Raw genomic sequence first — 14,734 nt, 5'->3', positions numbered from 1 at the left:
CATAAACTGATGCTTTTGTAAAACATAATAAAAACTAATCAGTAGAAAATGAAAAGGCAAACAAAATATAAGCCCCTAATTTTCTTTTTTGAGAGAGTCTCACTCTGTTGCCCAGGCTGGAGTGCAGTGGCACGATCTCCGCTCACTGCAACCTCTGCCTCCCAGGTTCATGCCATTCTCCCGCCTTAGCCTCCTGAGTAGCTGGGACTATAGGAGCCCACCACCATGCCCAGCTAATTTCTGGTATTTTTTAAAGTAGAGACGGGGTTTCACCGTGTTATCTAGGATGGTCTCGATCTCCTGACTTCGTGATCTGCCTGCCTCAGCCTCCCAAAGTGCTGGGATTACAGGCGTGAGCCACCACACCCAGCCATAAGCCCCTAATTTTTTATCATTAGATCCAACAGACATAAAATTGCCTTGTCGAAAGGCTAGAAGAGTTTCCAAACTCTTGCTCTCAATTTCTGTACTTACCTGGTAACAGAGAGTTTGTAAATCAGTACCAGTCTGCTGACCATTCTTTGAGCAGCTTTGCTCTAGAACACCTGAACATACACACAAGCTACCTTAGAGTACGAAAACAAGTGGCATTTTTAACAGGGGCTACAGATTATCTCTAGGACAGAATAATCAGTAAGGCACTAATAAATTTCTAGGGGTAAGAGGAAACTCGATATGTAAAAAGAAAAGCTGCTCAAAGCTTACATCTCTATGCTTTTAAGGTAAGCCACTAAAAAGCTCTTACCTCCAGGTTCATCTACATGCATGAATACCATGTCATCATTTGCTGCCAGAATAGAATAGAACTGTTCCTGTCCCACAGAGGGGAGCTGGGCCATGCTCCACGTGTCCCCTTGATCTGTTGAAACGTGGATCCTTCTTGTTGTATCCTAGAACAGATGTCAGTATTTATCTTTCTAATTTTCAGCCAAGATGCCATGTGCAGGGACATGAACAAGAATGTTTTAAATAATTACTATTATCCATTTCTCCACTGGGTACAATTGCTATGAATGAAAGGTCACAGTACCAATTACCAAAGCAGTTTCTAGCCTCTAGCAAAGTTCTAGGTAAACGAACAATCCATTCTATTCTAAGTAAGGCTATCTTGGCTTTCTCTTTGAATTCTTCATTCTGATGAGGCCCTGTAAGACAGTATAGTCTTGGTCTCTGATAGTCTATCTCCTTCAGTAGAGCTAAGGATTTGATGGGAACATCTTTAGGTTGGCTTTATATCCATTTGCATACACTCACTCAGATAATTCTTTTTTTTTTTTTTTGAGACGGAGTCTCGCTCTATCGCCCAGGCTGGAGTGCAGTGGCGCGATCTTGCCTCACTGCAAGCTCTGCTTCCCGGGTTCATGCCATTCTCCTGCCTCAGCCTCCTGAGTAGCTGGGACAACAGGTGCCCACCACCACGCTCGGCTAATTTTTTGTATTTTTAGTAGAGATGGGGTTTCACTGTGTTAGCCAGGATGGTCTCGATCTCCTGACCTCGTGATCTGCCTGCCTCTGCCTTCCAAAGTGCTGGGATTATAGGCGTGAGCCACAGCGCCCGGCCGGATAATTCTTAAAATGATGACTACTGCATAAAAGTTTTGTCCCTTTCATACAGTCCTTGCATAATTTAAAGAATTATATAATTAAGGGTCTAGAAAATAGAGATGAAACCCATATTTGGGAGATCACAAGGGAAGTCAAGATGTAACACGCCTTCTCTCTAAGGAAGTCTCTCAGAATAGCCAGGATGAAGGAACAGGCATGGGCTGGAAAGAGGCCAAGGAGAGTCAGAAATTACTATAAGGAAACTGATCAGGGAGTATTTGGCTGGCGAAAGGAGTCTGTTAAGAAAGCAGTTAAAACTTAACTCTCTGATAAATAGCTTAAAATCGCTACTAGATACAGTTAGCCTGGGCATGAGAATTAATGTCAATGTTTCCTTAGGTTAAACACTCTCTAAAGTTCAGTGATAAGTACATTTAACTTATTCAACTTATACCAAGATGTCTCATTACGTTGAATCTTATTCTCATTGCTGTAGGTAGAAACCAGAGTTCAAAAGTACATCGCAAAATTTTAATTCTGTAGACAGAATTATACCATATATGCAGTACAGCATAGGAGGCTACCTCTGGAATTTGAATCTGATTTCCAGCAGGATTCCACTATTGTTGACCCTAGGTAAGTTACTCAATTTCCTCACCTATAAAACCGAGATAATACTATTAGCTCACAGGGTTGTTGGGAGGATATTACAAAATGGCTTGGGAGAGTTATCTGTACTTATTGCCTACTTCTTCATTTCTAGTTCTCACTGAAGTCACTCCAATCAGCCTTTTAACTTCCAATGAAGTGCTTTTGTGAAAGTCACCAACAACCTCCACTTCGCCAACTCCAGTGGATTATTCTCAAAATGCACCTAACGCAATGGTCCTGATTTCCCTTTCCCTCCCTTGTTCCTCCCTTTCAGTCTTCTCTGCTGGATTCTTCTCTTTCCAACTTTCTGTTGTGTGGTGCTTCAGGGCTTGCTCAGTCCTCTCACCTCTTTGTTACCTACTTACTCCTCCAGAAGATATCATCTAGTCACATGGCTTCAAATATCATAGCAAATAGGGAGATTCATATACCCAGATGCTCACTTGACATCTCCATTCAGATATCTAATAGGTGTCTCATATGCAGAACTGAATGCTTTTTTTTTGTTTTTTTGAGAGAGTCTCACTCTGTTGCCCAGGCTGGAGTGCAGTGGCATGATCTTGGCTCACTGCAACCTCTCCCTCCAGAGTTCAAGTGATTCTCATGCCTCAGCCTCCCGAGTACCTGGGATTACAGGCATGGGCCACCACACCTGGCTAATTTTTTGTATTTTTCAGTACAGACAGGGTTTCACCATGTTGGCCAGGCTGCTCTCAAACTCCTGACTTCAAGTGATCTGCCCGCCTTGGCCTCCTAAAGGGCTGGGATTACAGGCATGAGCCACCGTGCCCGGCCCAAAACTGAATTATTGATTTTTCTCCCACAACCTGCTCCTCCTGCAGTCTTTGCCATCCTAGAAAATGGCACCACCACTCAGGTGCTCAGGATAAAAACTCTTAAAGGTACCCTTGATTCTGCTCATTCTCTCACAACCCACATCAAATCCATCAGCAAGTCCTATTAGCAATATGTTTAAAAATAGATCCACAGTCTCACCACCTGCCCTCTCACCCACTGCCAAGCACCTGGCCAAGCTACCACCTCCCCAGCCTGGACTCCTGAGAGAGCTCCCGGCACTCCCGCTGCTTCCCGCACGTGCCCGTCAGGCTGTTGTGCGCACACCCGTTCTTCAAAAGAGAAGCCAAATCCCAGCACTCCCCTGCTCACAACCCTCTCATAGTTCCCAACACAGGAAGAGTAAGGCCCACATCCTAACTGTGACCTGCGAAGGCTGCATAAGGTCTGGTCAGGCCCCCGCTGGCCCCACTTTGGATTGTTATTCTCTGTGCTTCCTCCATACTGCCCTTCTCCCCTTTGCTTGGATTGACAGAGCATGCTCCAGCCTGAGGGTCTCCACATTGGCTGTGCCTCATCCTACTCTCCTCTGAGATGGCCACATGGTCATGTCCTTGTTTCACTTAGGTCTCAGAGAGCCCATCCTAAACACTCTGTATAAAAGAGCACTGACTCTTGACACTTTCTGTTTTCTTACTGTTTTAGATTTCTTCACGGCTTTAATTATTACCTGATACACACACACACACACACACATTTATATTTATTTATGAGACAGGGTCTTGTACTATCACCCAGGCTGGAGTGCAGTGGTATGATCACAGCTCATTGCAGCCTCAACCTCCCCAGGCTCAGGCGATACTCCCGCCTCAGCCTCCCAAGTAGCTGAGACTACAGGCACATGCCACCATGCCCAGCTAATTTTCCTATTTTCTGTAGAGACAGGGTTTTGTCATGTTGCCTAGGCTGGTCTTGAACTCCTGGCCTCAAGGGATCCACCTGCCTCAGCCTCCCAAAGTCCTGAAATTACAGGCATGAGCCACCACCTCCAGCCTTCATATTTATTTTTTGAGTATTTATTTTCCCCCTTAAATATAAGTTCTGAGAACAGGAAATTTATCTGTTTTGTTCACTGCCATATTCCTGGAACTTAGAATAGTACCTGGCATATAGTAGGCACTCAATAAATTAATGTTATCCAATTGTATCTTTATTTTTGGATAATGAACAAGAGATTGCTTTCTACAGATGTCCATGTCTGAGTAATGCCCAAACCCTGGATCAAAATATCCTGGCCAGGCACGGTGGCTCATGCCTATAATCCCAGCACTTTGGGAGGCCAAGGCGGGGGGATCACCTGAGCTCAGGAGTTCAAGACAAGCCTGGCCAACATGGCAAAATCCCATCTCTACTAAAAATACAAAAATTATCCCGGTGTGGTGGCACACACCTTTAGTTCCACTTACTTGAGAGGTTGAGGCAGGTGAATTGCTTTAATCTGGGAGGCGGAGGTTGCAGTGAGCCGAGATCGCATCACTGCACTCCAGTCTGGGCAACAGAACAAGACTCTGCTTCAAGAAAAAAAAAAAAAAAAAAAAAAATTCCCAGAAAAGATACCAGAATTCATGTGGTGACAGAAGGCCAAAGTACAGAGTAGCTTATCAGATTCAATCAGCCTCTGCAAAAAGAATCACCCCTAACACTCACAGTGGCACTTAATATAGCAAAAAGACAAGAAACTCTGTCAGTGCCAAGTAATAAAGAGAATCTATAGGAGAGATATTTGCAGAAATATCAGACCCCAAAGGGAACAGGGTAATACCTACCTTATCAGCCATCACAGAGGCAAAAAGGAAACGTCCCCCAAGACCAAATGAGTAGATTTTCACGCCAATAGTTTTGAAGCTTTTTCCCAAGTCTGAAGTTCTCCATAATTCCAGAGCCCCGAGGTCAGCTTCTTAAACAAGACAAAATATTAATTAAAATTTCACTTACTGGTGAGCCTAGTTCAAAGCAGTTGTTTTAGAATCAGTCTTAATTTTATAGCTAAACCATTTTGAATACTATGCATGTTAATCAAGTGACAACATAAAATGTGATACAGCATTAGATTTAGGAAATTCATACTTGTGTTTTACTTTATACATTTCAGATTTTATGCTCGATGGAAAGGTAAGCGATTAATTTCAATACAGTGTTTCATGAAAACATCAAAGCCACAGCATGCTGCTTTACTTTCTTCACAGCACAGTTTAGAATTATCTTATCCTATTTTAAATTGTCTGGAGTTTTCTTTTCTTTTAAGAGCTGGGGGTCTTGTCACATTGCCCAAGCTGTCCTTGAACTTCTGGGCTCAAGCAAGCCTGCTGTCTCAGCCTCCCAAGTAGCTGGGACTACCGGCATGCAACCATCATGCCCAGCTTGAGTTTTGGTTTTCTTGTTTATCATCCAACACCCCTACTTGAATTTACATTCCATGAGGGCAGGCCTTGGGTGTTTTGTTCACTCCATCCTTAGAATAGTGTTTAGCATATGAGGAGGTGCTCAGATATCTGTTGAAATATGAGTAAATGAAAGATTTTGCTTTCTGTTTTGAAATTGTATCATCATTTGGGAAGCCAGTTGCTTCTGCAAACACAAACACAACCCATGCTTTCCTGCAGAAACAACTATGCATTTCAATTTGCTGTTGTCTGTAGCATAATATTTGCTTTACATAAATACATGGCTAATATTAAATATTGCCTCTACGTATAGCCTATATTTTTACTTGATCTGGATAGTGTAGTAATTTGGTTTTATTTTCAAGATTTTAATAATCACTAACAGCTTTCTTTAGCTATTACAATTTCAGGAGAATAGAAGGATCTTTTATGTTTCTACCTTGCACAATCCAGAAAATTCTACCACGAATGGACAACAGGACACTATTTTCTGGGACTAAAATATACTTACTGCAGGAGCCATTTGCATAGGTGGTAAAGAAGATGGTGTTGTCTGATCCCCTACAATGAGGCAAAAATGGGGAAAAGAAATAGTTTAAGACTGCTGAAAGACTGTGTTGACCTTACTCACAAACTTCCTAGCAGGTCTAACAAGCTTCATTCACAGGTACCAACAAGCACCGCTTCTCAGGTGCTGAGCCCTGGTTCTTCACAGCTCTGCCCGTCAAGCTCCCCACTGCCCAGCCCACGTGTTCTCTATAGTCTACCACTTCTTTAAGTGAACTCTTTCAGGCAGTCATGCTGGTCTACTCACCCTCTCCACATTTGCCTCTGACATTTTTGATCGTCACAACTGGGGGGTGGGTGGGGGAGTTGTTACTGGCATCTAGTGGGTAGAGGCCAGGGATGCTGTTACATATTTATGATGCACAGGACAGTCCTCCATGATAAAGAATTCTTTGTTTTTTTTTTTTTTGAGACGGAGTCTCGCTCTGCCACCCAGGCTGGAGTGCAATGGCCGGATCTCAGCTCACTGCAAGCTCCGCCTCCCGGGTTTACGCTATTCTCCTGCCTCAGCCTCCCGAGTAGCTGGGACTACAGGCGCCCGCTACCTCGCCCGGCTAGTTTTTTTGTATTCTTTTAGTAGAGACGAGGTTTCACCGTGTTAGCCAGGATGGTCTCGATCTCCTGACCTCGTGATCCGCCCGTCTCGGCCTCCCAAAGTGCTGGGATTACAGGCTTGAGCCACCGCGCCCGGCCGATAAAGAATTCTTTGATCCAAAATGTCATTAGTGCTGAGGTTGAGAAACTCTGTTTTAGAGCAGCTGGCATGCATTTGCCTCCTGTTTCTTATTTAACTTGCATAGTATGTGCCTTACCTTTCCTACTATATAAATTAGCTTCTTCACGGCAGGTACTATGCTTTGCTGTTTCCCTTCAGAATCTAGTTCAATGCTTTGTATGAGCTAAATAATTTAGTTCTTCCATCTCAAATAGACAACTAGGTCAGTGGTTGAATTATTTAAAATATAACCTGGAAAGGGAGTTTGCAGGGAACTAGATTCAGACCCTCCTGGCACTTACTGGATTACAACCAAAAAAAGGTGTTGGTTTTGAGAATGTTCTTTCAGAACTTTAGGATGTAAATTCCTAGAAACTAGAGATCTAAAAAGGTGAGTAAACAGCAGCAGGCTGGTTATTCATATTTAGACACTAAACAAAAAAAAAAGTTTACAAAAGTAAAAACCTTGCATAGGATACAAAACAAAATACTATTTTAAAATAACTTCTTAGTTTTAAAGATAAGGTTGTGCTTCTTTATTTAAGTGATGGAGTCTTGCCCTGTCACCTAGTTTGGAGTGCAGTGGGGCAATCACAGCTCACTGCAGCCCCGAACTCCTCGGCTCAAGTGATCCTCCCACCTCATTCTTTTGAGTAACGAGAACTACAGGAGTGCACCACCTTGCTTGGCTTTTTTTTTTCCTTTTTATTAATCTTTTGTAGAGATGGGGTCTCACTATGTTGCCCAGGCGGGTCTTGAATTCCCGGTCTCAAGCGATCCTTCCATCTCAGCCTCCCAAAGTGCTTGGATTATGGGTATGAGCCACTGCACGTGGCTAAATATGAGTTTTAATGATTAAAATTTAACAAAAATTAGCCAGGTGTATGCCTGTAGTTCCAGCTGCTGGGAAGGCTGAAGTGCGACGATCACTTGGGCCCAGGAGGTAGAGGCTGCAGGGAGCAGAGATCGTGCCACTACATCCCAGCCTGGGTGACAGAGCCAGGCCTTATCTAAAAAAAAAAAAAAAAAAATTACTGAAGTCTTACTTACACATGACCTACATGTTTTAGTTCCATCAGGAGTGAAACAATTTAACTTAGTTATCTTAAAAATTACTTCCGCCTGGCCCGGTGGCTCACGCCCTGTAATCTCAGCACTTTGGGAGGCTGAGGTGAGCAGATCACGAGATCAGGAGTTTGAGACCAGCTTGGCCAACACGGTGAAACCCCATCTCTACTACAGGGTGTGGTGGTGCACGCCTGTAATCCCAGCTACTCAGGAGGCTGAGGCAGGAGAATCACTTGAACCTGGGAGGTGGAGACTGCAGTGAGCCGAGATTGCACCACTGCACCCCAACCTGAGCAACAGAGCAAGACACTGTCTCAAAAAAAAAAAAATTACTTCCTTCCTGATAAAACTGTATAAGGTACAAATACAGTTCATTAGAATACATAAAATGAAAGCAAATGTGGCATGTGTACCAGAGTGGTGCTATAAAAACCTCATTAAAAAAACATTTCTGGGGCTAGGCATGGTGGCCTATAGCTATAATCCCAGCACTTTGGGAGGTTCTGAGGAGGAAGGATTGCTTGAACGCAGAAGTTTGAGATCAGCCTGGGCAACACAGTGAGACCCCCCCGCATCTCCACAAAATAAAAATACAAAAATTAGCTAGGCATGGTGGCACATGCCTGTAGTCCCAGTTACTTGGAAGCCTGAGGGAGAAGGATCACTTAAGTCCAAGTGGTGAAGGCTACGGTAAGCCATGACTGTGTGACTGTACTCTAGCCTGGACAGAAGAGCAATATCCTATCTCAAGAACAAGGAACATTTCTAGAAAAGGCCTACTTTATTTAAGCAACATATTTAATACTTTAATCTTGGTAGACGCATTTCAAATTGTATTCTACACTTTCTTGATTCCTACAGTACAGGAAACTCTTGGTATTGTGGGTCATGATCATGAACATCAATTGTATCAAACTATAACACAGTGTTCCCATTAGAAGTTACTAACGCAGGTGTACTTTCTTGATCTAGCACTGAAGAATTTCATACTGTTTATTCTCTAAGTTTTTGTCTGTTCTTTTAGAGTAATTCCACCTCCTTCCAGCTCTCAGGCTGTAATTCTAATGCTGTTACGTGCTTATTGCAGCAGTTACATATCCCACCTCTGGAACCAATCTGCTATAAACTGGGATTCACAAATTAGCTGAAATTAGTCAAAGGGAAAGGAGAAAGAGGCTCTAAACAACATTCTGAGCCTAATCAGATTTTGGAGGCATGAAGCCTCTTAATTCAATTCTTGCTTAGCCATCCCCACATTCTCCAAATAAGCCTCCTTTCACAAAAGGAAAAAACTAAAGCCCAGAAAGGTTGAGTCCCTGACTAGCAGCACAGTGAGGACAGAACAAAGGTGATGCGACTTCCAAGTAAGAGCTCCCTCCACTCCATCCTCTTTAAGCAGGCACCCGGAGGGGCAGGGAATCTCTCCGAGAAAAGTGAATGAGTTTTGGTGCACAATGTGACTTCAGGAGTCTGGAAGCTCTTTCAGCTTTCTTCCTGATTCCTTGCCATGTTCTACATAACTGAAATGGAACTCTAGACAAGAGATTATAAATCTGGGCATGGAGAAGTATTTAAATCCCTAAATTAAAGCTATATTTTATTGTATTTTAACTGATGTCACCATTCATAGAGAACGAACCCTGGGCAGGCAGCAGCAACTCAGTTACATGCCTTGTTTTATACTTTATGTTCTAACATTTAAGTGAGACTAAGTCTTCTTTTCCAGCAGAATGAGAAGCTCCTCCAGGTCAAGGCCTGTGTCATAGCCCTCTCTGATATCCCTTATGGCACCCTGAAGAGTACTTGGCACACAGTAAGTGCTCAATATTCATTCATGTGATTTTTGGCAGCATTATCAGGAAGGGTTTAGGGCTCTGCACAGATGGAGTCTTCTGTTACTCACCATTTGGCCAAACATACTGCTTTGTGGATTTCTTCCCATTTTCCCCCAAAATTCTTGGACACCCACAGGCCATTCTGAAAGATTATAAATGACTTATCAAAATTCTAGCTTTATCCTGTGCAGTTGCTTATATGACCTTTAATATTTCATATCCAATCATTCAGGACAGTAAAAACACACACTGAAGCTCCATCAGAGCTGCCCGAGCTCCACAGACGCACACATGGTTTATCTGGGCCCTTTTGGGGTCTTGAAAGTTCAGAATAACAAATGTGTATGAAGTGCCTACTATGTGCCAGGCACTGTACCAGATGTTGCACTGGGGATACAAAGATGAATAAGACACACTCCCTGCTGAGAGAAGGGGCTCACAGTTTAACAAGGGGCATAGATAAGAGGAAAGTTCAACACTATGCAGAGTTATAAAATATGGTCTAGTATAGAAGTGGGGAGAGGAGGAACACTGCATCAGAGATAGTTTCCTGAAGAAAACAGCTGCACTGAGTTTTAAATGATGAGCAGTGGGACCAAAAGAAGGCAAACAGGGAGATGAGGTGTTGGGGCACAAACAGAGACTAGTATTAGCAAAGGCAAGGAGGTCATAAACCCTGCAGCGTGTGCAGGGAGCTAAAAGCCATCAGACATTACTGGAGTGTAAATTCCAAGGTAAGCAAATGAGGAACTAACGCTAGGCAGAAAGGTGAGGTCAGCTCACAGAGAGCCTTCCTTCTGTGCCATGGTAAGGACTCCAGGGTTTATTGCATATGAGGTGCTCCCAGGAGGAATGTGTGCTAAGTATGAGGATGACACAGTCCATTTCACTTTTTTAGGTGGAGTACTTGGATGAGAATGGGAAAGATGGATTTCAGAGGGTCCAGACTAGAGGCAGGAAAAGCAGTGAATGACTGCCACATTAGTTCGGTAAGAGCTAATGAGGTCTTGAACACTGGCCATGAGGAACAGGCTCTGCAAGAATTTAGAAGCTAGCATAGCAGAACTGGATGACTTTTCCTCCAGGGCAGGATGAGAGGTAGGGGTATGGGGTGTGTGTGTGTGTGTGTGTGTGTGTGTGCACGTGTAAGTTGGTCACTCTGGTCTTCTGGTTGGGGTATAGGATGCATTGTGATATCATTAACTAGTATAAGGATTAAGGGAAGAAGATCAGGTCTGAGAGAAGAGTAGGGAGGAAGCTCAGTTTTAAATTGATTTAAGGTGCTTGTGGAACATCCAGCTAGAGATATTCAGGGGGCAGCAAGACAGAAATATGATGCATTAGGGGAAAGCCAGGGCTAGAGATAAGTATTTGAAAATCCTATACATTATAGGTGGTGGTAGTTAAATGGTAAGAGTGGAAGAGACTGCTCAGTGAAATGAGGAGTAGGCATTTAAGGGTAGGCTGAAAGGAGGTTAAGGAAGATACTAAGAAGGAATACTAGAAAGCTAGAAGAACTAAAAGGAATAATGTCACAGAAGCCAAATAATTAGAGTTCTCAAAAGGAGGAATTGGCCAATAGTTTGAAATGTAGCAGAGACTTAACAAAACCCTGACTGATAACATAACACTGGCAATGTGAGCTTACTGAGCTTGGCCTCAGCGGAGACGGGACAGAGATGTCCTAGTCTAGGTGAAATTAAATGTAACTTATTTAGGCAGAATTTATGTTCAGTACTCCTGTACTCTCACCCACCATTCTCCTTTAACTTTTTCTCCCTTGGTAATATATGCACATCCCAGCATTTCTAATTTACCTAATTCTACCTATAAAGACAAGGCAGAATTCGATACCACTTATTTGCACTTTAGTACAAATTGGTCCCTCTTCTCCAGCCCAATTATATGTACTTCAGACTTACCATTAAGTAGAAAACATTTTAGGTACAGAAGCAGATTGTATCTGTCTCTTCCTGAGGACAGTGCTGTTTTAATAACCCTGAGACACTTGGTAAAGGAGATGCAGTAGTCAAAGGGGAGCTCTATGGGCCTGTTCACTCCTAGGGAGGGCTCCTTGCTCCCTTGTAGTGCTTTCAGCTTAAGCTGCTGAGGCCAATTTCCAGGAATTGTTCTAAGATCTGAAGCTTACTCCCCAGCAAGCTAGTTTCCTTCCCCCGGCCTCCACTGCTAAGCATAACTCTGAGGCCAGACACAGTGGCTCATGCCTGTAATCCCAGCACTTTGGGAGGCCAAGGCAGGCGGATCACCTGAGGTCAGGAGTTCGAGACCAGCCTGGCCGACACGGCGAAACCTTGTCTCTACTAAAAATACAAAAAAATTAGCTGGGCATGGTGGCACATGCCTGTAATCTCAGCTACTCTGGAGGCTGAGGCAGGAGAATCGCTTGTACCCGGCAGGTGGAGGCTGCAGTGAGACCAGATCGCGCCATTGCACTCCAGCCTGGGCAAGAAGAGTAAAACTGTCTCAAAAAAAAAGCATAACTCTGGCCCTCCTGGAGCCCCTTAGCCTGACCTCTGCTCAAAAATCTCCCCACAGAAAGCCCAGAATCCAGATCTCTCTTCCAGTGCCCTTCATCCTCCTATGTCACCCTTTGCTCAGCCTGACTAGTTCACAGTTATCTTGTTTCTGACCCCAAAACAGTGAGTACAGCAATGACTCTCAAACTTTGGTGCTCAGGCTCAGCTGGGGAGCCTGTTAAAAATATTGGCCACCCTACAACAGAAGTTATTGATTTATTATCTCGGGGTTTGGGCAAAGGGATGTGCCTCTTGAACTAGTTCCTCAGGTGTTTCTATCTGATGAGAGAAGGCCATAAAAATGTAAAGTATAATTCTGATTATTACAGTCTAGCAACTCAGCCACTTTGGGCCCTTAACCACAGTAAAGAAGACTGGTCCTCCAGGAAAGGAGAAGCTGAATGTGTTCCTCAGACAACTTTCAGAAGAGAAGTGGGAGGGTTAGGGAAACATACTGGTTTCTGGAGAAAGTATAGGAATGTGGTAGGGAGCGCAGGAATTTAAGACTTTGGATATTTATACATGAGTGCCAATGACAGAAATCAGTATGTTTTATAAACTGAGGCACTAACAAAAAAGAAAAAAAATTAGAAAGATGTTGTCTGATCATAGAAAAGGAACAATGACAACATCAGGAGTTTGACAATTTATGCTTATCCCTTGTAGCACAAGAATGGTTAAATTAAACTGTTTTCTAGTTAATTACTCCAATACCATACATTTAGTTACTTAAAAAAATTACAATGACAACTAGGCATCATACTTACCTGGAATAGATAGCATATGGAAATTGGGTCCTTTACCAAATAGGAAAAATCGTTAAAAAAAATACATACTTCACGCCATAAGGAGACTCTAGAAAGAAGTCCAATATTAAAAGCATTTCCTAAAGGATCCTTCTAAGACAGTACATTTGAGACTCTAAAATGCAAAAGACAAACCATGTTCCTCAACTGGACTTACTTCAGTGCTGAGAGCTAAAAGATAGTCAGAATTCTGAGGGCTATACATCATCTGAGTGAGGGGATGAAAAGGGAGATCTGTTTGCACAAAGTTCTTCGCAAAATCTGATGATCTGAAGATTCTTCCTCCACGACTTCCTCCAGACACCTCTGCTGTTAATACCACCTGACAGGAAGAGGAAAGATCTGATTCAGGGTATGATACTATCTATGCAAGCACACGAGTTCTTACACCATTTTCACCAGACATTAGTTAAGAAATCTTAGTTCTAGAAGTAAGAAGAGTTATAAAAACCTATTAGTTGCTTCACTCTACTCCTTGGGTCTTATTCTTATCAAAAAATAACACCCTGAACTGAGCTGGGACATCGTATCTATGGGTTTAAGCCTAGATTAGGCTGAATAACTGAGATTAGTTTTCCAAAAGACTAAAATGTTGTCATAGGGTATATACATTGGAATGTTAAGCAACTGCTGCATAATTATTAAGGGCTTTGGTGCACCTTGGGCAGGGAACAAAAAAAATAAATTTGTGTGCTCAGAGTTCCATTCTTTTTTTTTTTTGAGACGGAGTCTTGCTCTGTCACCGAGGCTGGAGTGCAGTGGCCGGGTCTCAGCTCACTGCAAGCTCCGCCTCCTGGGTTTACGCCATTCTCCTGCCTCAGCCTCCCGAGTAGCTGGGACTACAGGCACCCGCCACGTCACCTGGCTAGTTTTTTGTAATTTTTAGTAGAGACGGGGTTTCCCCGTGTTAGCCAGGATAGTCTCGATCTCCTGACCTCGTGATCCGCCCGTCTCGGCCTCCCAAAGTGCTGGGATTACAGGCTTGAGCCACTGCGCCCGGCCAAGAGTTCCATTCTTATACGACCGATATTAAATTGTGTTTAAGGCAGGCACAGTGGCTCAAGCCTGTAATCCCAGCACTTCAGGGGGCCGAGGTGGGCGGATCGTTTGAGTCCAGGAGTTCAAGACCAGCCTGGGCAACACAGCAAAACCCTGTCTCTACAAAAAAAAAAAAAAAAAACTACCGGGGAGTGGTGACAAGAGCCTGTAGTCTCAGCTACTCAAGTGACTGAGGTGGGAGGATCCCTTGAGCCTAGAAGGTCAAAGCTGCAGTGAGCCGTGATGGTACCACTGCACTCCAGCCTGGGGGACAGAGTGAGACCTTGTCTAAAAAAAAAAAAGAAAAAGTGTTTAATTTTAAAATACACATATAGCAATACTAAACTAAAATACATTATTGTGAATCACTGGACTATGCCAATACTAACACCTGACAGCTCTGCATGTGGTATCAAGCACAAGCTTTATGTATATAAGAATGAGTCTCACCTTTCCAGAGTTCTCAGGACCAATAGCCATGCCAAATTCCGTCCGAATAAAGGTGTTATTGATGAGATTTGTAATATCCTTAAAGTTCTTCCCATAATCCTCACTGAGAGGAAGAAAAAAAGGGCAAATTTAGGGTACAGTGGTCATGGATATTACTGAGTTCCTATCCAGCTTTCATTCTCCCTTTCCACCAACCATGCTGAGAGACTCGGCTCACCCTCAACAGTCACATTCCTAGCTCCAGAGGTGCCCTGGTGAGTCCAAAGAACATTCCACCCCACCT

General features: G+C 43.4%; 1 protein-coding gene across 5 annotated transcripts in view; it reads right to left on the bottom strand.

Annotated features, from left to right (window-relative positions):
• SORT1 (sortilin 1) overlaps positions 1 to 14,734 on the bottom strand; it is a 92,698-nt gene that overhangs the window by 31,879 nt on the left and 46,085 nt on the right. For 4 of the 5 annotated variants that reach the window (XM_033198339.1, XM_033198337.1, XM_033198341.1 and 1 more), the window contains 6 exons: positions 14,452 to 14,554; positions 13,121 to 13,285; positions 9,689 to 9,762; positions 5,947 to 5,996; positions 4,818 to 4,948; positions 746 to 890 (listed from right to left, as the gene is read on the bottom strand). In XM_033198339.1, the coding sequence (XP_033054230.1) occupies positions 746 to 890; positions 4,818 to 4,948; positions 5,947 to 5,996; positions 9,689 to 9,762; positions 13,121 to 13,285; positions 14,452 to 14,554 (668 nt within the window). The remainder of the gene's footprint in view (positions 1 to 745; positions 891 to 4,817; positions 4,949 to 5,946; positions 5,997 to 9,688; positions 9,763 to 13,120; positions 13,286 to 14,451; positions 14,555 to 14,734) is intronic. The other variant, XM_033198338.1, reaches the window with a different exon arrangement.

Source organism: Trachypithecus francoisi, unplaced genomic scaffold (assembly GCF_009764315.1).
Source record: "Trachypithecus francoisi isolate TF-2019V2 unplaced genomic scaffold, Tfra_2.0 Lachesis_group5, whole genome shotgun sequence".
NCBI lineage: Eukaryota > Metazoa > Chordata > Mammalia > Primates > Cercopithecidae > Trachypithecus > Trachypithecus francoisi.
The sequence above is the reverse complement of the archived record's forward strand: the minus strand, read 5'-3'. Positions and strand labels throughout refer to the sequence as shown.